This window comes from Pyrus communis, chromosome 2, assembly GCF_041283825.1.
Source record: "Pyrus communis isolate YQ-2024b chromosome 2, ASM4128382v1, whole genome shotgun sequence".
Classification (NCBI taxonomy): Eukaryota; Viridiplantae; Streptophyta; class Magnoliopsida; order Rosales; family Rosaceae; genus Pyrus; species Pyrus communis.
In genome coordinates, this window is record NC_142566.1 from 1,955,715 (window position 1) to 1,978,062 (window position 22,348).

The 22,348-nt window shown below is 38.7% G+C and overlaps 2 protein-coding genes across 2 annotated transcripts; one reads left to right on the top strand and one right to left on the bottom strand.

The window, feature by feature from the left end:
* Window positions 1-3,547: 3,547 nt before the first annotated feature.
* LOC137748275 (U-box domain-containing protein 44) lies at window positions 3,548-7,259 on the bottom strand. Its single transcript, XM_088680621.1, has 4 exons — window positions 6,897-7,259; window positions 6,047-6,802; window positions 5,673-5,973; window positions 3,548-5,109 (listed from the first exon to the last, which is right to left on the bottom strand). Exons 2-4 carry the CDS (start codon window positions 6,782-6,784, stop codon window positions 3,656-3,658), a joined length of 2,493 nt encoding a protein of 830 aa, XP_088536747.1. The 5' UTR covers window positions 6,785-6,802; window positions 6,897-7,259; the 3' UTR covers window positions 3,548-3,655.
* A 6,648-nt stretch (window positions 7,260-13,907) lies between these two features.
* LOC137746568 (hyperosmolality-gated Ca2+ permeable channel 2.5-like) lies at window positions 13,908-20,402 on the top strand. Its single transcript, XM_068486586.2, has 10 exons — window positions 13,908-14,329; window positions 15,663-15,803; window positions 15,882-15,945; window positions 16,079-16,291; window positions 16,660-16,854; window positions 17,390-17,688; window positions 17,992-18,271; window positions 18,524-18,802; window positions 19,444-19,677; window positions 19,901-20,402. The coding sequence occupies exons 1-10, from the start codon at window positions 14,013-14,015 to the stop codon at window positions 20,060-20,062; spliced, it is 2,184 nt and encodes a 727-aa protein (XP_068342687.1). The 5' UTR covers window positions 13,908-14,012; the 3' UTR covers window positions 20,063-20,402.
* Window positions 20,403-22,348: the final 1,946 nt, after the last annotated feature.

Genomic DNA, 22,348 nt, shown 5'->3' on the forward strand with positions numbered 1-22,348 from the left:
ACTCATCTTCAATTGCTGGTGGAACTGGGTCTCAAGTCATCAACACCGCAGAATAATTGGCCCGTTGATGGCTTTTTACACTAAAGCTGCCACGCATGGATGAGTCACCAAGAAGTGAAGGACCTTTCAAATGCAAAATTTGCATTCCACTCCTGCATCAGTGAACAAATACTACAAGAGAAGATGTCACACATGCATGAGGGAAAACCAAGGAAAATACCACTTATACAAGGAGAACAAGTAAGGCAAATGAAAATGATACATTGAAGCATGTAGAGACAAGAGCAACAGACACGTGTTGATTCATCCCCGAGAAAGCCGAAGATCACTTGCCACGTGAAGCTCTTCATGGTCCAATTTCATTCAAGATCAAGCCTAGACGACCCTTGAAGAAATCACAAGTCCGATTCAAGATCAAGTGTCCACCACCCTTGAATCAAATTCAGCTTCAGATAAAAGGAGTAAATTCAGACCTTTGGAGGAAATCAGAAGACCCTCAAGCCCAGTTTAAGAACAAGCCTGTGGAAAGTTAACAACAAGTAAAACGCCTCTTTCGGCAACTCTTCTCGCTAAGAGACTGAAGCAGAAGGATCAATGATCAGCCTAAATAATTTGCAATCAAGGGAAGATACTCATTAGGGGGAGCATCCAAAACAGATCAAGATTTTAACGAGTCAATCAAAGACTTGTGGCCATCCAAAGGGGAGTGTTGTGAATAATGTGGATGACCCACATAAATAATTTGCTACTATTTATGCACAATATTTTCACTATTCATTTGTGGAAAATTTGTAAAGTGAATAGTGTTCTATTTGCTTATAAAATGGATGAGAGATGAAGAACAGGTTCACGGAAGAGATTGTGAAAGAAGAAAGAGGAAGAGAGAAAAGAGAAGAAGAGGAAGAGAGAAAAGAGAGGAAGAGGAGAGGAGATAATAGAGAGAGTTGCTTTTGTACTCCTATTATTTTAATTTATAATGGAAGCACCACCGCTGCCCCGAGGACGTACTCTAGTCACACTGACTGTAGAGGAACCTCGTAAATTTTGTGTCTTATTTTATTTATTCCACTGCACACACTATCGATTTTACAACAAAACCAGCCTTTTGAAAGTTTTAGTGGTAGGAAAGTCCGCAAATATGTGGCTTATTTGAAGGCCTCAAATTTAATAACCCCATCATGCTTACCAAGAATGTATGATGAATGACGGGTCTTCGGAGAACATATATGATCCAGCTTATCCTCCAATCTCAAACATATTTCTCTCAATACTGAACGTGCCAAATCACCAACAAGGTTATGCATTGCATATGTTGAATTGTCCTTGCTTGATTTTTTATTCCCCTCCATTTCCCCAGCTTTTTTCCAGCACCCCGTAGGGGTCCAAAGTTTGTGAGGATCTCACGAGGCACCAACCTGTAAAGAAGCACCTCGAGGAATGCCGCAAGAAAAATCTCTCCAACTGCCATAGTTTCTCAAGTGTTCAACAAAATACAGCAGGGAAGAGCAATCCTGTCAAAACTTGCATTAGCATCGCAATTGCAGAAAGTCAACGTTTGTCGAAATGTACAAGTTGAGAAAGTGGCCTAAAACAAACAGAATTGACAGAGCCAAATCAACTGTGTGTGGCCTTAAAAAATAAATAGAAAGAAAATTGCAAAAAATGAAAATTAAAACATTAAAAGGAAAATGAAGAAAGAACCCCACTCCAGACAATACCATCCCCACCCTTCCTCACCCTCCCTCATCGTCAACTTTGGTCCCAACTACACAATAAATGCATATATATTATTACTACCTACCAAACATAATTTTATCGGAACAAATTAAATGTTTTATGCATATATGCATATATACATATATTGACAGGAATGAAATATTGGATTATAGGACTAACTACATTTTTTTAATGTGATAGGGCTAGCTATGTTTCACACCCATTTAAGTTTAGGGTAACTTTCTAATTATCTCATTTCGGTTTCGATACGACGGCACCGCACACGGTGGGCGGGGGCAAATGCGTTGTATCAGGAGGAAAGGGAGGAGAGAGAGTAGTGTTGTCTATTGTGTCACGTGGGGTGGTGGGGGTTTTGAAAGTTTCTTTTTTGTTTGTTTAGGGATAATCATTCTAGTTTCCCTCAGTCGAAAGCAACTTATATGGAACGAATTTACTGTCATGTGGACCTGATCTAATAATACATTGCCATGCGGGGAAAAACTTGCACATGACAATTCATTATTAGACAAAGAACGCCACGTGACGGTGAACTCATTCCATGTAAGTCTAATTCTCCCCTCAGTTGCTGTTTAAACAGCATAACAAGTAACAACTATCCAATTTCTTACCTATTTACAACACTGCCGTTGTCCCTTACCAAAAAACGAATGTGTTAAGCAAATGAATATTGATATGAATTACAGTAACAAACAAAAACACAATGAAAATTGCAACAAGACTCCAAGATACCGTACACAAGAAACTAGATGAAGCAATGTAATTCCAATCTGAATTCATAAAATGCAAAAATGTGTTAAGCTGAGTCTAATTCTCCGTGAATTTAGTAAACTTTGTTATGACTGGCAGACGGGATTTATTTACGTTTTATTCCAAGAACGACACATTTTTATTTCAAAAGACAACTTATAATCAACTTGGGGACATCAGACCACCTATGAGTACAAGAATTCCACATTGCAAATTTAGATATCAGGTGATTAGCCTCATGAATACCAAATTGAGCTACTTGTAGTCGCATTGCTTCATGATGAAGAAACAACGCTTCTGAGTTTGGATTTATCATTCCTTCTGAACCATACAAGCTTAACCAATAGCTTTTTAAGGATATGGTTTGGTTTCTAGTCTTCTGCGAATTTGAATGGAGAATAACAGGTAGTCAAATATATCTGATAACTGACAAGTCAAAAATTTAGACTGTTTCTTCACGACGATTGAAAATAAACAGTTTCCCTTGAAATTTATACATGAAAAGGTAAAGGAACTAGTTGTTCACCTTATCAAGAAGAACGAAATGGAGGTGTTTGACTTCTCTCTATAAACTAGCTCAACCACATATCAAATTCGATAAAACCTAACGTTTCTTATCTTTTTCCTTCCTGGCTTTATTCGTCAAATATCACTCCGTGTTACTACCAATAGAAAATGTGCTTTTTAGTTTTTTGGAAAGAGTATAGCAGGTAGAAAATAATCTGATGAGCAGTGTCATGTTATTGCGTCTCGCTAAGCCTTAAAACAATAATATTTTAGCATTCCCCAATATCTTAAGCCATCAATTAACATTAATACACATTGTCCATGTATATATGGATAGGGAAAATGCATCTGGCATTGAACTAGAGGCATTCATATAGGGATTTAGCATGGCTAATGCATTTTGTTACTTGGATAGCAAGATAAGATTTTACATGGTAGAAAGTAGGGATGGGATCAAATGGGTATGTACTTGCAAGTGGCTCTATACCACAACGGTGAAAAGGTGTTGAGCCCTTGCATGACGGCATGGGTTCAAACTCCATCAGTAACAATCAAATTTGTGTTGCTGCTGATTATCTGTAGATACTTCGAGAAAAATTGGTGTATGATGACAGTAAGTGAAATCACAAGCACAACTTCGCTACATCAACATGGCACTATTGCCTTAAAAGTAACTAGATTGAGCTTGCAATAGCTCTAGTTGCGCCAGTAATTTTGCAGTGGTTGATTTCAATCTGGAGTCACCCTGCTGGGCTAGATCAATCAGCACTGCCTGAGCAGATTCCCCGTATGTTACTCGGTGTTCCTCAACTCCAAATATCTTCTCCAATATCCGTAGTGCTTTCTCTTGAGCCTTGATGCTCCCGGATTCGAGGACTTTGATGATGGCCGGAATTCCTGACTTTTTGGCTATGTACTTGCTTCCGTTTTCCCAAATGTCGTCGTACAAGAGGGTTGCAAGGACGCTCAGTGCTGCTTCATCAGCTTCCCTCTCCTTACCTTCCAATATTTGGATTACAGGAGAGATAGCACCTGCCTTGACCAGACAAAATGTGCTTTTCACAAAGCATTTTCCATCATGAACTTCACAAACAGCATCTTGAGAAGGAGGAACGCATGTCCACCTTGGTTTTATCGACTTCTTTAGAGATGATGAATTCTGTGAAAACTGAGCTAGTGACGTTGCAGCCCTGCATTTAGTAACAGGTGATCCACTCGAGAGTAACTTGACAAGTAAAGGAATTACCCCTTGTTCTGCTGAATAAAGTTGTAGTTTCTTATCAGCAGGATTTGTGAACCGAATTAATAGACCAGTAATGCTTTCTGCTAAACAGCACATCTTCTCCGCTGGAATTTCAGATCTTGCATTCATTATGGATACCATTATCGGTACCAAATTTGCTCTCTTTAATATATCCGTCACCTTTTTGTCACTAATGGGAAGATGACTAAGTATGCCAACTCCAGCGGCTTTTTCGCAGTTAGATGTTGATGTTGAGATGATAATGATGATTTTTCTGATATTGGTTTCTTCGAGTTGGTCTGTCAACTCTTCTGATAAATCTTTAGAAAGAGTGTAAAGCAAACTCAAGGCACTGCTCCTGATTTGAATGTTAGTTTCCATGAGGAAGGGTAGGAGAAGCTGAAAGGCGCCATTTTCTTTCATCCTTCTTCTAACTTTGCCTGCTCTGGAATGGGAGGCAATACTATTAAGTGCTTGCAATAGGTGATTTTGAATTACCGGACTGGTGAGATTTAAAAGGGAGAGCATCTGCTGAGCAACATCTGAATTCACAAGAATAGATTCTGATTGAGCAATCCTTGCAAGAATCGCTGATACAGGCTCCCGAAGAGCCATAAGTACTGATGTTACAGAGAAGAGGAGCTGAAGCAGAGATGCTACGATGCCTGAACTGATCAACCGTTGGACATTTTCTGTCAGGTTTGATAGATTTTGCAAGGCACTTAAAGCGGATAACTTGGCTTCGAGCTTCCCTATGCTAAACATTCTGACAAGGGGTTCAATTGCACCATTTTCCCCGAGGGAAGCTCGACTTTGATCAGTGAGCTCCATCCTTGAGAGTGCTGTTGCCATCAGGATTTTACTCATGTCCGAACCTGCAAAGACATGGTATGGATAGTTTGTTAAGTGCCCCGGAATTTGCAGGACTGACGAAGGTTAAACCTTACCAACAGGGAAAGGGAGCATGATCTTTATATTCAGTAATTTCATTGACAAACAAATTTGATCCATATAAACACACGCTTATGTGCTAAATTGCTCGGTCGTATAAGTATATGATGTATTACAGAATCTAAGGAAACGTTATCCTACTTATCTGTTGGTTCAGCTTGGATGCTAATCGAAGTTAGAGGTGAATTGGGATCATCATTTAGCTAATAACCTGGTTGAAATTATGCATACAGAGTCTACAGACCCTTAGATATAAACCACAGGTTCAACCAAATTACAAAAAAGAATCAGTTTTTCTATTGTTATCGTTTTAGATTCAACTGTCCCCCAGACATTTTTACGGCAATTTTGCAATTTACATTGATAAGTAACTGTGGTTATATTCTAGAAAGCTCATGCTCCAATTATAAGTTAGTATGAAGATAACGAAAACACATAATCATCAAATAGAAGAGATGCAAAATTGAGAGGAAGTAGTTTGCATCACCTTCTTCGAGGTACTGCACTAGGGGCTTAAAGTAACCAGCCTCTGCCATATGAAGTGCATTCTGCGTGTTGCTAGATAATGCATTCAACAACTTCCCTGCATTATCTGAAGCGACAAGGTCATCCTCATTTAGCAAGGCAAGCAACATAACTATACACCCTTGAATGCGCCCAAGCCGGCGCCTTACTGACTGAAGATCTGAGAGATACAGCAAAAACCCCACAGCTTCTTTCCTTTCTTCTTCATCCCGTACCAATGATTTCACAGCCGCGGACAAAAAACCAACATCTGCCATTTTCTCCTGCACACTACTTTACAATGTGAGAAAATTAAATCAAGGCTGATACGAACGCAAAAAATAAAGAGAAAATTACCTTGTTATCAGCATTATCTGAAGCAAGGCTTCTCAACAATCGAAGTATACAAAGCCGATTCTCTGAATTACTTGAACTCAACCGATTAAACAGAATCGGAATAACACCTTCATCATTAATCCATTCATATCCAACCCTTTTGTCTACAATCAACTCATTTAATTCCAAAAGAGCAAATTTAAGTTGTTCATCATCACCATACTTAATTTGCAAAGAAACATCATCAATACCAAAACAAACCGTTTTCTCCTCTTGTATTTCCTCTTCCACTTCCACTTCCAACTCACTAACAACACCAGAACCATAACTAGTACTTGCAAACGAACTCACATCAAACCGCGTACTCATCAAATCCTTGTGTAAGCCCCCAACCTTGTCTTTCAAATCTGTGGACACTTCTAAACTTGCCAAGAGTACTAACCCTAATGACCTCCCAAGATCATGAGCCACATCCTCTACTTGTCCAACAAATGAATTTGTCTCTTGGGTTTTCAGCAAAGCCTTGGCTCTCTTAAGTTCCAACCCAAGAGACTCAACAGCTTTTCTCAATGGTTGGTGATTAAGAAACTCAGTATCCATTAATCCATCAAGAATTGGAGCTAATTTCCCAACCAAGATTACAAATTCAGTCACTACTTCTCTTTGAATTTCTGAGTTTTGAGCCAAAGAACTTACCTCAATCACCAAAGCTTTTAACTCCATCACGACTTCTGCAAAACATCTCTTCTCCTCCTCCATAATTTCCCTTTCTCCTCACTGCAAAGAAGCAGAGCAGACTAAAAAAGATAAACCCAAAAGAGATAAGGATGATATGTCCCGTCCAGATGGTTCAGATCCTTAAAATACTTACCAAATGGCAACAAAGATCAAGATCCAAGGAAAATAATAAGAAATTAAGTATTGAAATCCACTTGCAAAGCAAGAATGAGTTAAAACGTTGATTTCTTTGGCCGTCTTGGAGGGGAATATAGTGAAAGATAAAAAGGGTTGGAGCTTTGCGGTTCGGACTTATGTGAAGAGGTATCAAAAGGGTCAGCGTCAGTCTGTTGACTCGGCTGATTACTATTTAGTCATGTAATGATAATATCTCCTCCTCGTTGTTGTTGTTGTTGGTGTTCCTCCATTGAAAGAAAACGGTGGAATGCAGGAGAAGCAGTCAAAAGTTGCTTGCTTTGTTGGTTTGGTTATATTATATATTTATATAGATTTATACATGTTTGCATCAAACTGCCGGAGCTTTTTATATTTTAACGTGGCTCTGAATGTGCAAAGGGGAATTTGCGAGGTTTGTGGCTCAACTGCTACGTGTGTGTGTGTGTGGCTGTGGCTGCTTTACAAAGTAGTACACTGGAAAGATTCCAAAGATCTGGTTGGTCAAATATTCTGTGGGAACTTTTGAGTTACTTTCCAGTTTTGACAAGTACGGCCGTTTCTAGACGGCATCTTGCTTTACTTTTATTTTGAGTTAAAACTGGAAGACTCGGTATATTTTCTCTACTAATTTGATTTGGGTGTTTAGTTTTCATAATTTCATAATTGCATAAATTTTGAATTGTTTTTTCATAGCATTCACACGTGTCACTTGTGAATAGGATGATTTTTTTGTTTTTGACAATACAATATTTTAATATCACACATGTCACGTGTTTAGTTTTCATAATTACATCCATGATCGACACGTGACGTCACCAAGTATCCGTATACCTAATATACCTCGCCTCCGGGATATGGGCAAAGCACAACTCGAGAATCGAATCATATAGTAATTTTTTGTATACTTTATGGCTGCATCTAACATCCTCGTTAGACAACTTACGTACCTTAAATAGGGATCAAGCCATTCGTAGTTCGTCTTTCATTACACTCAAACAATCATCACATAAATCACTATGTCTCAACATAATACCACACAATAGGCATGCAACACGTGGAACATTCGAAGAAGCGCAACATAAATTTCTAGCCATATTGGTCAACGAGTCTAATCATAATGACAACAATCACAACTAATATCATTCGACAATTACATCAATCAATAACGCATACCATACACCGAAATGCAAGGCTAGAGCGACACATTTCAGTCGAAGCTTACATTTTTGAAGCTGAAATCAAATCCAAGGAACCAACAAGTCAAATGATGAATTTTCGGACCACTCAATGAAATCCATCAACATCGGGTTCTGGACCACTCAAAGGAACCAAGACACCAAAAGGGATTCCGAACCACTCAACGAAATCAAAACACCAAAGGGGATTCCGGACCACTCAACGGAGTCCAAACCAAGATGCGATTCCAGACCACTCAACGGAATAACAGAGTAAAAGGGATCCTGGACCTCTCAACGAAATCCGAGTGAATACGATTTCGGACCACTCAACGGAATCGCGGAGTACAATGGATATCAGACCACTTAATGAAATCCAAGGTAGGATAAGATTCCGGACCACTTAATGAAATCGCGGAGCATGAGGGATTCCAGACCACTCAACGGAATCCAGATGGAGCAGGGAACCAGACTATTCCACGAAACCCCAGCAGAAACCCAGTTCCGGATCACTTAACGGAACCGAGCGTGTCACATCCCGGCCCGAGCGCCCACCATATCTCGGACTCGACTCCACCGTAGCACAATATTGTCCGCTTTAGGCCCTGACCACGCCCTCACAATTTTATTTCTGGGAACTCATATGAGAACTTCCCAGTGGGTCACCTATTATGGGATTGCTCTCGCACGAACTCGCTTAACTTCGGAGTTTTAATGGAACCCGAAGCCAGTGAGCTCCCAAAATGCATCGTGCTAGGTAGAGATGAGAATATACATATAAGGCTTATAGGGTCCACACCCCTGGGCGATGTCAGATGTTACAATTATCACATCCAGGCTCGGGCCCCCATCATATCCTGGGCTCGACTCCACTGTAGCACGATATTGTCCGCTTTAGGCCTCTACCACACCCTCATAGCTTTGTTTCTAGGAACTCACACGAGAACTTCCCAGTGGTTCACCCATCTAGGGATTGCTCTTGCGCGTTACTCGCTTAACTTCGGAGTTTCGATGAACTCTGAAGCTAGTAAGTTCCCAAAAGGCCTCGCGCTAGGTAGAGATGGGAATATACATATAAGGATCACAGGATCCACTCCCCTAGGTGGTGTGGGATCTCACAATCCACCCCTCTTAGGGGCTCGACGTCCACGTCGGCACACACGCGGCCAGGGTTAGGCTCTGATACCAAATTGTCACATTCCGGCCTGGGCCCCCACCACATCCTAGGCTCGACTCCACCGTAGCACGATATTGTCCACTTTAGGCCCCAACCATGCCCTCATGGTTTTGTTTTTGGGAACTCACACGAGAACTTCCCAATGGGTCACCCATCCTGGGAATGCTCTCATCCGAACTCGCTTAACTTCAGAGTTCTGACGGAACCCAAAGCCAGTGAGTTCCCAAAATGCCTCGTGCTAGGTAAAGATGGGAATATATATATAAGGCTTACATGATTCATTCCCCTAGGCGATGGGATGTTACAATTTACCCCCCTTAGGGGCCCGACGTTTTCGTCGACACACATCCAGCCAGGGATTGGCTATAATACCAAATTTTCACATCTCGGCCCAGGCCCCCGCCACATCCCAGGTTCGACTCTACCGTAACACAATATTGTCCACTTTGGGCCCCAACCATGCCCTCACGGTTTTGTTTCTAGGAACTCAGGCGAACATAACTTCCCAATGGGTCATCCATCTTAGGATTGCTCTCGCGTGCTAATCTCTTAACTTCGGAGTTCCGATGAACTCCGAAGCCAGTGAGCTCCCAAAAGTCCTCGAGCTAGGTAGAGATGGGAATATACATATAAGGATCACATGATCCACTCCTATGGGCGATGCGGTATCTCACAATCCAGTAAGCTCCCAAAAAGCCTCGTGCTAGGTAAAGATGAAAATAAACATATAAAGCTTACATGATCCACCCCCCTTAGGGGCCCGACGTCCTCGTCGACATACTTTCAGCTAGAAATTAGCTCTAATACCAAATTGTCACTTCCCCGCCTGGGCCCCTACCACATTCAGCTCTTAACTCCACCGTAGCACGATATTGTCCGCTTTGGGCTCCGACCATGCCCTCACAGTTTTATTTCTGGGAACTCACATAAGAACTTCCCAGTGGGTCACCCATCATAGGATTGCTCTTGCGCGAACTCGCTTAACTTCGGAGTTCCAATGGAACCCGAAGCCAGTGCTCCCAAAAGGCCTCGTGCTAGGTAGAGATGAGAATATACATATAAGGCTTATAGGATCCACTCCCTTGGGCGATGTGGGATGTTACAATCTACCCTCCTTAGGGGCTCGACGTCCTCGTCGACACACTAGGCCAGGGATTAGCTCTGATACCAAATTGTCATATCCCGACCGGGCCCCTACCACATCCCAGGCTCGACTCCACCGTAGCACGATATTGTCTGCTTTGGGCCCCGACCATGCCCTCATGGTTTTGTTTCTAGGAACTCACTTAACTTCGGAGTTCCGATGGAACCCAAAGCCAGTGAGTTCCCAAAAGGCCTCGTGCTAGGTAGAGATGGGAATATACATATAAAGCTTACATGATTCACTCCCCTAGGTGCTGTGGGATGTTACAATCCACCATCCTTAGGGGCCCGATGTCCTCGTCGGCACACATCCGGCCAGGGATTAGCTCTGATACCAAATTTTCACATCCTGGCCCTGGCGCCCACCACATCCCCGTCTCAACTCCACCGTAGCACAATATTGTCTGCTTTGAGCCATGACCACATCCTCACGACTTTGTTTCTAGGAACTTACGTAAGCAGAACTTCCCAGTGGGCCACCTATCTTGGGATTGCTCTCGTGTGCTACTCGCTTAACTTCGGAGTTCCGATGAACTCCGAAGCCAGTGAGCTTCCAAAAGTCCTCAAGCTAGGTAGGGATGGGAATATGCATATAAAGATCATAAGATCCACTCCCCTGGGCGATGCGGTATCTCACAATCCAATGAGTTCCCAAAAGGCCTCGTGCTAGGTAGAGATGAAAATATAAATATAAGGATTACAGGATCCACTCCCCTGGGCGATGTGGGATGTTACAATCCATCCCCTTTAGGTGCCCGACATCCTCGTCGGCACATTTCAGCCAGGGATTGGCTCTGATACCAAATTGTCACTTCCCGGCCTGGCTCTGCTATCAAATTTTCACATCCTGGCCCAGGCGCCCACCATATCCCCGGCTTGACTCCACCGTAGCACGATATTGTCGACTTTGGACCCTGACCACGCCCTCACAGCTTTGTTTCTAGGAACTCATGCAAGCAGAACTTCCCAGTAGGCCAATAGTAATCACATCGAATCAGATTTGTCAAACTATTGATATCTATACCATGCATACCCCTTTCAAATTCTATATCAAAACATAGGGCCAATAGTACATATAAAAGCAATAATCTAACTATGGTTTGATAATAATTAGCTGGACTAATTGTAGCAAATAAAATAGCTTGTTTTCTTCAAAACCAATCCGATTGGATAGTAAAAATTGAGTGAGGAAGATATGCATGTACTTTGATACACATGTAGATAAAACCACCTATATATATATATATATATATTCTCATTATAAGTAATTATGTATTCAGTATAGAATCGTTTGGAAAACAACCAGCTTCCCAAAGTGGACTAGTTGAAATACTTTGCCAAGCGTACTAATACAACAATATAGCTTTCTGCATAATACAAGTCTTCAGAAACAGGGCTAATAAACAAAACATCCCTTTCGGCTTTTATACTCTTCTAGGGTTTAGGCATTTGCATATATATATATATATATATATATATATATATATATATATATAATACTAGTTTTGCAAACAATAGCTAATCCACGACAGATTAACCGAAGGAAATATTAATAAGAATTAGCTAAACGGAAAGGATAAAGAGAGTAGAGAATATGAACCCATACTGCAGGTTGACATCCCAAGCGAGAAGGATACGAATATCTTCAACTCCCTTCTCTCTGCTCCTAATTAATTTCTAATCCCTTCCTTCCATTTGTCCTTTCTTCTCTTTATTTTTAGGTAGACTAATGGGGAAAAATCAATAAGCTCGTAAGGCTGCTCGTCAGGACTATCTGCACATCCTCTCCCAGTTCCTTCTCGCTTCCCTGATAGTGTTTTGGTGATCAAACTCGCAGGACTCGTTCCCCATGGGTGTCCCCTCAAACCACCCCCAAAAAAATCAAGAGAAGAGGGAGTCCTCCCCTTCACCACCCCCCCCCCCTTTTTTTTTTTTCCTTTCCTTCTTTTCTTTTTCTCGATCCTTCTCGACCTCTCATTTTTTCTTCTTTCTTTATTATTTTATTCTATCATTAATATTTTATATCTAGTGCTATTATCTTTTTCACTATTTTACATAAAATAATTTATACGTGTTCCGTAAAATTATTTTATTTTAATTTTCGCTACGCTTATAATCAGTCGTTCATAATAACGAGTGCTGTCAGAATATACTAATTAATATGTCACATGTGTCATGACCAGTAAGTCAATGAAAGTCGACACATACCCTCTAAGGGCATTTTGATCATTTCAGATTTAAAAAATAAAATAAAATTATGGACGGATTGTAACATATACAATATTTTGCATCATTGGAAATGAACATTTCAAATAGTAGGTAGGTAAATTAATATGTATATGATTGTTTGCAGGTAAAAAGATAAAATCAAAAGCATGATCCAATTCCTAAGTTTATGCAATATTTTGTTGTTGGTATACAATATTTTGCATCATTGGAAATGAACATTCGACAATTACATCAATCAATAACACATACCATACACCGAAATGCAAGGCTAGAGCAACACATTTCAGTCGAAGCTTATATATATATATATATATATATGAACTCATAATGCCAGATACATAGAATTAAGCCAACAATTCTCATATTTGATATTAATATGCAATGAATTTTTTAACATTAATGTCTTATTTTTCTTTTTGCAAAATCATTAGCTCTCTCCTTACAATCCACATAGAATTAATTGTGCACATCAAATATGCAATAGGGGTATTTTAGGTATCTAAAAAATGTAAATGTGTAAAGTAATATGTAATTAATGAATTCACTTAGATGGATCCTAGTCATTGGATTTTTTTGAGATAAAAAATTTATATCGGGTTTTACATGGAAAAAATTGAATTTAAGAGGTTAAAGTCATATTTTCAATTATTTTTTCTTCCTTTAGAGTTCTCTTTCAAAATTGGTTTGTTGAAGGTTTTGTTCTTAAACTTATATGGATGAGCATATTGTAATTTTTTTTTTCAAACCAATAATATCAACTAATTTTATTATCCCAAAAAGAAAAAAGTAATTTAGAAAATTTTCATTTACAAAGGCTCTATCAGGCTTGGGCCCCCACCACAACCCGGACCTTCGCCGTCCCCACCACAATTCGGTCCCGCTCCACCACCGTAGTACGATATTGTCCTCTTTGGGCCTTGATCACATCCTCACGGTTTTGTTTCTAAGAACTCACACGAGAACTTCCTAGTGGGTCAACCATCATGGGAGTGCTCTCGCGCGTTACTCGCTTAACTTCGAAGTTCCCATGGAACCCGAAGCCAATGAGCTCCCAAAAAGCCTCCTGCTAAATAGAAATGGGAATATACATATAAGATTTAGATAATCCACTCCTCTAAGCGATGTGAAATGTTACAGGTTCAAACTTTAACCCCTCAAAAGCAGCAAACAAACTCGATACACAACATGTCCAACCAGTTATATCGTCATCTTTCACATGAAACTCGCCACGTACCCACCAGACCTGCCAACTTCTGCATCTCTCTTTCATTTGCATGCACATCACCCCCTCTCTCTCCTACCTCATAGTTTTCTCACTCTTCTTCCAACCTCCAAAAAAAAATCAATCTATAACCAAGAGAGCGAGATCATGAACCCTGAAAGCCTGATAGCTTCAGCGGCCATAAACATAGGGTTGGCTATTTTCATCCTCACCCTCTTCTCCGTCCTCAAGAAACAACCGTCAAATGCCCCTATTTACTATCCTCGCCGCCTCTCTGAATCCAACTGCCAGAGCCACCGCCGCATTCCGGACTTCGATGATAATTACGCCTCGTCACCCGTCGGTTTCCGCCGGTTCCTCCCTTCTGTCACATGGATTTCCCGCGCGTTTCGCGTCTCCGAGGATGAAATCCTCCAATCCAATGGCCTCGACGCTCTTATCATCATTAGGCTCTTCAAATTCGGGTTCGTTAATTATTAAAGTTAAATATTATATAGAATTGGAATGTATAGTAGATTTGTCTTTCCACTAATAGCGTCTAATCTTGTTCACTTATATTGTTCATTGGTTTTTAATATATAGGTGGCTTTTTTTTTTCTTGTTTTCAATGCATTTATCTTATAAACGTCTTAAATAAGTTGGCTAAAACGATGTGCTTTCTTTCTGCAATCAAATTCGGATCACTTTCTTTAGTTCAGATAAATTTAGTGTAGGAAAAATAAACAATAATTAAATACATAAATTAAGTGAATTTTCAGTTCCGTTTAATTATTATCACTAGCATTTTCTGCATGTGTAAATGTGAATAAAAAAAGCATTATTTTATAATATTGTGAAAACATAAGTTACTGAAACAAGAGTCAAGGTATTAGTTAATGGAATAAGATTCTCTTCCCTCTTTTTTTCTTTGAACGGTCACGGTTAATCTACGTCAATATTTTATATTAATGTTTTATAGCAAGAAAAAGACAAAATAAGAAAATGTGAGAAGAGAGGATGAAAGGGGATGAAAAGAGGGGGGAAGAGAATCCTAGTAGGATTTTCTCCCCTTCTATTCCCATCTCCTTCCCTCCTCTCCCCTAACATATTATTTTTTATCTTATTGTCTCTATAAAAAAAATCAATATAAAATGTTAACGTGGCTAAACCGTAATCATTGAAATAGGAGGGAAGGGAAGGGGGAGAGAGACCAAGATAAATGCGAAAGAAACTTTCTAAAATTAGGACTCTCCATGGACCTTCAGTTACCTCACAGTTTAACGTCAATTTCCGTACCAAGATTATAAAATATTATGCAAAAAACATGAGGTGTCCCACTTTTAAGATTCTCCTTAGCATTTCTCATAGTACCAATACATAGAACTATATTGGTGAGTATATAATAGAGTTTGGGGTAGGAGAACTAGAGAAATCAAACCCCTGATAATTTGAGAGTGATTAGGTCTAGTATCTCAGATTCTTCTTTGGCATATTTGCATGCGGTCTACTGGGATGTTAGGTTTTTATCCATGCATTCCAGTTCAAAACTCCCTCTTCCATAAATTGTTGTAATAGTTTCCAATTATGCCCCTCTCTTAACAATAGTAAAATTTTTGCAGGAAAAAAAAAGGAAAAAAAAAAAAAATGCTTAGAGCCTCCCTCATTCAATCAATGACTTGGGCCCCTGGGGGAAGGGCACCCCCGCCGGGGGGGGGGGGCGCCTTTGCGATGGTGGTTGGGTGGGGTTGGGTTTTGCTTTTTGTGGCCTAGAGAAGTTGGGTGTCAAATGCCAATGTTGATATATTTCTTTCTTTGCAGTATCAGATTCTTTGTGGTATGCTCCCTTATTGGATTGGTGGTACTTGTTCCAATAAATTATAATGGCGATGGTCTTACAGCTAGGAGCGACCATTCCTTGGATTTTTTCTCAATATCTAACATTAGTCCAGGTTCCAACAGGTAAGACTGTCTTAGTTTTGCAGTGGATCAGATTCTTTCATAATTACTTAGGTTACCAAAGTTTTCCAACTTCCACAGGCTTTGGGTGCATTGTTCATGCCTATGGTTTATATCTCTCTATGGCGTATACCTATTGCACAAGGTGAATGTTACACTCTCACAATCCATATTTTCAAGAATTATTAGTTATTGGATTTAATAATGTTTGCTTTTTGAACCGTAACACTTAGATGAGTCTACATAACAGGTGACTTCCTGCATAATTTCTTCTTCAGGAATATAAGGAGATTTTGGCTAAAAGGATTCAGCAACTTCTGAACGTTAGGCATCAGCCTAATCAGTTTAATGTTCTGGTTCGGGAAATTCCATTCTGCAGCGAACACAAGTCTCGCGGGTGTTGTGTTGATGAGTTCTTCTCTAAACATCATCCGTATGCCTATCATTCTTATCAGATATTGTATGATGGGAAAGAATTTAAGGAGTTGTTGGTAAGCCTTGAACATTTTCACATTAGCTCCCTGCCTCAGTCCACTATATTTTTATGTCTTGCAGTCTGTTCCTTATATTGAGAATGTGAGATTAGAAATTAAAGAATTATCTATTTGATAAAAATGTTGATACTCTGAGTTGTATCATGGGATTGTTTGCGATCTGGTTAAACACATACTAATAAGGATAATGGTTCATATTCTTGATGAGGGTTAATGGTTCTGTGGTTTTATGGTGAATTGTTGAGAGTATGATGTGGGAATATGATTTATTTTTAACATTTATAGTTATTATGGTTGATTATTCTTCTTTTTCTTACCCTATTATATATTTGATCATCATTTAATCAAGATAATCTTATGTGTAGAACCAATCAAAATCCATCGAAAAAAAGATAGAGGACTTGAGAAAGCAGTCTGTGGTCAAGAAACATAACCAAACCCCTTTGCTCTTGAATCCATCTCATGAAGATTCTGAGAAATTATCGGTCTATGAGGAAAAGCTTGAAGAACTTCATCACAAGATACACCAGTTACAGTGTGAAGATATGCTCCACGAAAAGGTGATTATCATAGTGATAGTAGCCTTAATAATACATCGCATAAGGCAGATTCGGAATATGTATGTTCTTTATGCATAGTAATAATTCTTTATCGTTTCATTGTGACTCCATCTTTAGCAAATTCTCTATTTAGTCATTTGTATATCCATCAAATGCACACGCCAATGACCATTTGGTCTAGTGACATGTGTCTCCACTTTGTCGGAAACAAATACTTTTATTTATTTTAATAAACCTACCTGCTTTAAGAAATATGTTCCTTTTGCTCTCTCTCTCTCTCCCCCCCCCCCCCCTCTCTCTCTCTCTCCCTTCATCACACACATTGTTATTCCATTAGAAAAAGCCTATTGTTATTGATTGTCTGTAGATCTTCCCAAACTCATAGTTTATTTTCGCTTAATCATTCACAGTCCATAACCATTTTCACCCCTACTTTACATAATTGTATACATTTAAGTTCTAACTATCAAATAACTCAGTAAAATGTACTCCATAAGTATGCAAATAACCATCCCGAGTCCTTTTATATTTGTAGGAGTTGCCTGTTGCCTTTGTTACATTCAAGTCTCGGTTGGGTGCAGCCCTAGTTGTCCACTCTCAGCAGCACTCAAATCCACTTCTTTGGATCACTGACGATGCTCCAGAACCCAGGGATGTATCATGGAGAAATTTGGCGATCCCAGTCCGAGTTTTGCCACTCTGCAATTTTGGAGTTATTGTTGCAGCCTCCCTTCTTACAATTTTCTTTGCTATCCCAGTCACAGCCGTCCAGGGAATTGCCAAATTTGAAAAGTTAAAGAAATGGTTTCCCCCTGCCATGGCTTTACAGTTGATGTAAGATTTTCTCGCCATTCTGTTTGCTTGAATATCATGCCTGCTTGTTGAATCTTTGACTTGTGGAATATAGGCCTCAACTAATGCAGCAATCTGTCTATTAATTCATAACTTTTGGAACATGAAATTAAACATTGAAAGGACCGGTATAAAGATTCAAATGATAAACAGTTTCAGAATTTGGTGAATTGAATATTCATGGTTCTGAATTCAGAGCTTCTATAAGCGAACTTCGTTAAACTTTGTACTGCTTTGGTTATAGTTTTTATGATTTGACATCTTAGATAATGTTAATATGTACAGACCAGGGTTAAGCTCTGTCATAACAGGGTATCTTCCGAGTGCCGTTCTGAATTTGTTCATCTACATTGTTCCATTTGCAATGCTCGGAATGGCTAAACTATCAGGCTGTATCTCAAAGAGCAGGGAGGAGATAAAAGCTTGCAACATGGTTTTTTATTTCCTAGTTGGAAACGTCTTCTTTTGGAGCTTGCTATCGGGCTCTTTAATAGATGAAATTGGCGAATCTTTTACTCATCCAAAAGATATCCCCAGTCACCTTGCTAGAGCTGTCTCTGCTCAAGTGAGTTGGTCTTAATACTTTTGTAATATTCTGTTTACATTTCGTTTTAATTCACGCTCTTCATAATTTCCAAAGCTATTTCAGTGTTACTTTTTTCTTTTCCTTGTATAAGTTTTAAATAGTTGTGGACTCTTGGATAATTTTCTGTTGTGTTGCATACTGTCTTTTTCTTTATTGTTTTCACCTTATCATTTTTTAAATAATTTTGAAAATACTGATTTGGTCCATAAAGCTTGATTTCTAATGTTTCAGGCAGATTTCTTTGTGACATATATTTTGACAGATGGACTGTCGGGGTTTTCTTTGGAGATCCTTCAACCAGGATTACTTTGCTGGGATGCTATAAGGTCCTGTACATATGGCCGTGGAAAAGAGAAGACTCCTTATCTTTATTCATTACCTTACTTCAGAATCATTCCTGTGGTCTCGCTTTCTGTGCTGATTGGTACAGTATATGCAGTTGTGGCACCACTTATGCTCCCATTTTTGATTGGTTACTTCCTGCTTGGCTATGCGGTGTATATAAACCAGGTTAACTTTGGCAACTTTGCATTTATTAATGTCTGTTCTAGTAAATTCATGGCTTCCACATTATTTTGGTCCCTTTTGTAGTTGTGCTTTTGTTCTTTCTTCTCCCAATTAACATTCATAAGCTAAACAAAATTAAGGAGAAGCATAGAGATCAAGATTTTCATTTTTTCAAAAAGTGGTTGAGAATAATACGTATATAGGGTGTCAAGTAATTATTTTAGAAACATTTTTGCATTTAGATGCAACTTAAAGTTCAGATCCCAGAATATCCATTGCCTTCAAGCTTTTCAATACTACATTTAGTAGCTGCTGAAACCGTTATTTGTTGTAGCTCATAGAGATCAACCAGCAGCAAAAGTTAAAGTTGCTAGGGTATGGGCCAAAAATAACCTATCGACTTTCTCTGGAATCTGAGGCGAGAAGGAGAACATGGGTCATCAAAACAGGCAGTATGTCTTGTGCCTTTGGGTTGAGGTCTGCCCCGGGGGTTAGAGGCTTGTGTTCAATTATAAAATGTTATAAATTACTAATTAGTATCTCTATCTTTAAAGACAATTGCTAAAATTATTTTGCACCAGAGCTGAGCATTTTGTGCACTTTGATATCAACTGCATGTGTTATAAACTTCGGTTCTGTTGCAGATTGAAGATGTTTATGAGACTTTTTATGATACGTGTGGACAGTATTGGCCTTACATCAATCATTATATTCTCGTTGCAATCATTCTCATGCAAATCACTATGATTGGTCTCTTTGGACTGAAATCAAAGCCGGCCGCATCCTTTTCCACAGTTCCACTTCTAGTGCTGACATTGATGTTTAATGAGTACTGCAAGATGCGTTTTCTTCCTGCATTCCACCTTTTATCTATTCAGGTATATTGCTAAAATTGTTTTTGTATATTTACTGGATTGTGTAGGGAAACAACACTTGAACATTATAGCATGTTCCTTGAAACAATCTGTTAACTCGCTTTGAATAAAGTCGTGTAAGCATTTCCTAGGGTGCATTTGTTGTAGTAACTACGGATGATTGCTTTTTTATGGTGCTTGATCTTGTCCAAATTTTGAACTTAATTGAATTGGTACTTCCTTTCAGAATGCCAAGGAATTTGATGAACTTGATGAGAAGTGCAATCAGGTGGAGTTTAACTATGAGAATGCTAGCACTGCTTATTGCCCCCCTTGTTTGCGTCCTTTGAATTGCATGGAATCAGGGTCAAGCCACACGCCGCCTTTAGTTACTTCTTCGTCATTATAAACTCAAGCTCCCCCTGTACTCTGTCTTTTTTCGATGTGGAGAATCAGGTCTAATTGCTTTTTTACATATTTCATCACCACGTCTTGCAGTGCAAGGCATTGACACATATAGCAAGGCCTAGAGACAGAAACGCATATATATAGCTGCGTTCAGATTGGTCTAGAGTATATTGTTAGTTGTTAACGTATACAGAACTTATTCTGATAACATCGAATCTTCCGTAGCATAGCAGGCTTAGCGGCAACATTTATGATGCGAGCAAATTATTTGTTATGCTTGAATAATCTGTACCTTGAGTCACAAGTAAAAGCAATAAAAGATATTAGGTTTTAACTTGCAATGTTCAGATTGTCTTGTATTAGTAGATCGAGTCATGCAAGTAGTGTCAGACGCATCTTTTGTTTGATGGTTCACTTGGTGCATTAATTTTCCTTTTCATGAATTAATTTGTAAATAAAATTCCTAGAAACATAGTTTGACATTTTATGTGTACATAACCGTTTATTTGTTTTCTCAAACACAAGAATGAGTTTTTTTACTTGAATTAGACAAAGAAAATTACTTATGCATAACCTATTGCCGCCATTGCAGAATGATAACTTAGCGAGGAAAATATTATTTAACGATGAATATGTTACCATTGAAGAACGTATTGTAGTGTAGCCTGATAGGCATTTTTACCACTTGGAAAAGTAGGGATAAAAACATTTAAAAATACTTGCAAGAGTACAAGGTTGTCATAGTATAGCAGCTCAAGCAAGGTCGTTTTCTACAGGGATTGAATGAATAATTTGTATTTAAACTAATTCTTAATTAACTATTTGAAAATAAAGATTGGAAAATGTTGATTTTATGACCTATAATATTAAAAACGAATTTTAAATTAAACAATTAAATAAATTGACAAAGTAAAGAAAACAAAAGAAAACGTTTTGAAAACCAAATTGTAAAAGCCTAGGGTTCCGTTGTCCCCTTAACAATCCTATGTAGATTTACCAATTACTTATGAATTACCCATGCAACTTTGAAGGTTAGGTTTTCCTTATGCATATTCTACTTGTGGCACTCAAGCTAGAACGTATATCAAACATGCAATCTGTATGTGGCATTCAGATCAAATATAAACATGCATAACTCATTATGCTTTGTTTGAAAAACCATGCAACCCCTAAGACATGGCATTCACCCAAAATTAAATGAAAACTATCAATCACAAGAAGCAATACTCAATTACCCGGTGGCATTCCGACCAAATTGCATCCGATTACTTATCTAAACATTCTAATGGTAGCTAAACATTAAGATATAGAGATAGTTTAAACACAGTGATTAATAATTCAACGTATGCATGCATAACATCATAAGCAATTAAATAAAAACTACATATTCATGCTAAGGCTCAAGGCATCGCCTTAGCAAACAAAAATTAGTTACAAACAACCATAAAACACAAGGAGTTTTATTGAAATAGAAAAAGGATAGAAAACATCTTGAAAATACAAAGCATCAAAGCCTAGCTAAATTCTCTACGTACGTCCCCCCCCCCCCCATTTTCTAATGGCTAAAAGTCTTATTTATACTACTAGAAAATAAAACCCTACCTTGAAAGGTCTTAGAATAAAACTAGGGAACATAATTAAATGATAAAACAGAAAATAAAAGGTTTCCTATTTGAACTAGAATTCGGAGTTCTCAGAAAATTAGTCTTTTGACCGACCAAATCAACTCCGATTTTTTCCAAAAGGTCTCTTTTGAAAACTGAAGACGTCCTCTACAAATCCTCAGAAGAAATCTTCCTCAGAATATGCCATTTTGACCTCCAAAATACCCAAAACATCCAGAAACGTTAATCTGAGAAAGTTGCACGTTGGGCCTTAATTTCATTGCCACGGTCAAACGGTCTGGTAGAAAAATCTAGAATTTTGGCACAATCATCTTGAAAGACTCACGAACATCCTCCAATTGGAATGACTCCAAAATGCATCCGTTTGATCACTTTTTGTTCCAGAGGAAGTCAAATGTCCTACATTGAAAATATATAACAAAATATCAAAATTCTACCAAAATAACCAATAAATTAATATTAAAATTAGGATAAAATACATGGTATAATATAGACTCATCATATCCTATGAGAAAATACACATCCTGGGGACGTATCTTTGTATATAGTTTGACAGGTGAGCATGAGAATGTCAGGTGGAAGTCATTTTAGTACATTAAAGTTTAAAGTTGTACTTTTGACTTATACGATCAACTTCGAACTTTGGTCCCCCTGGAGCCTTT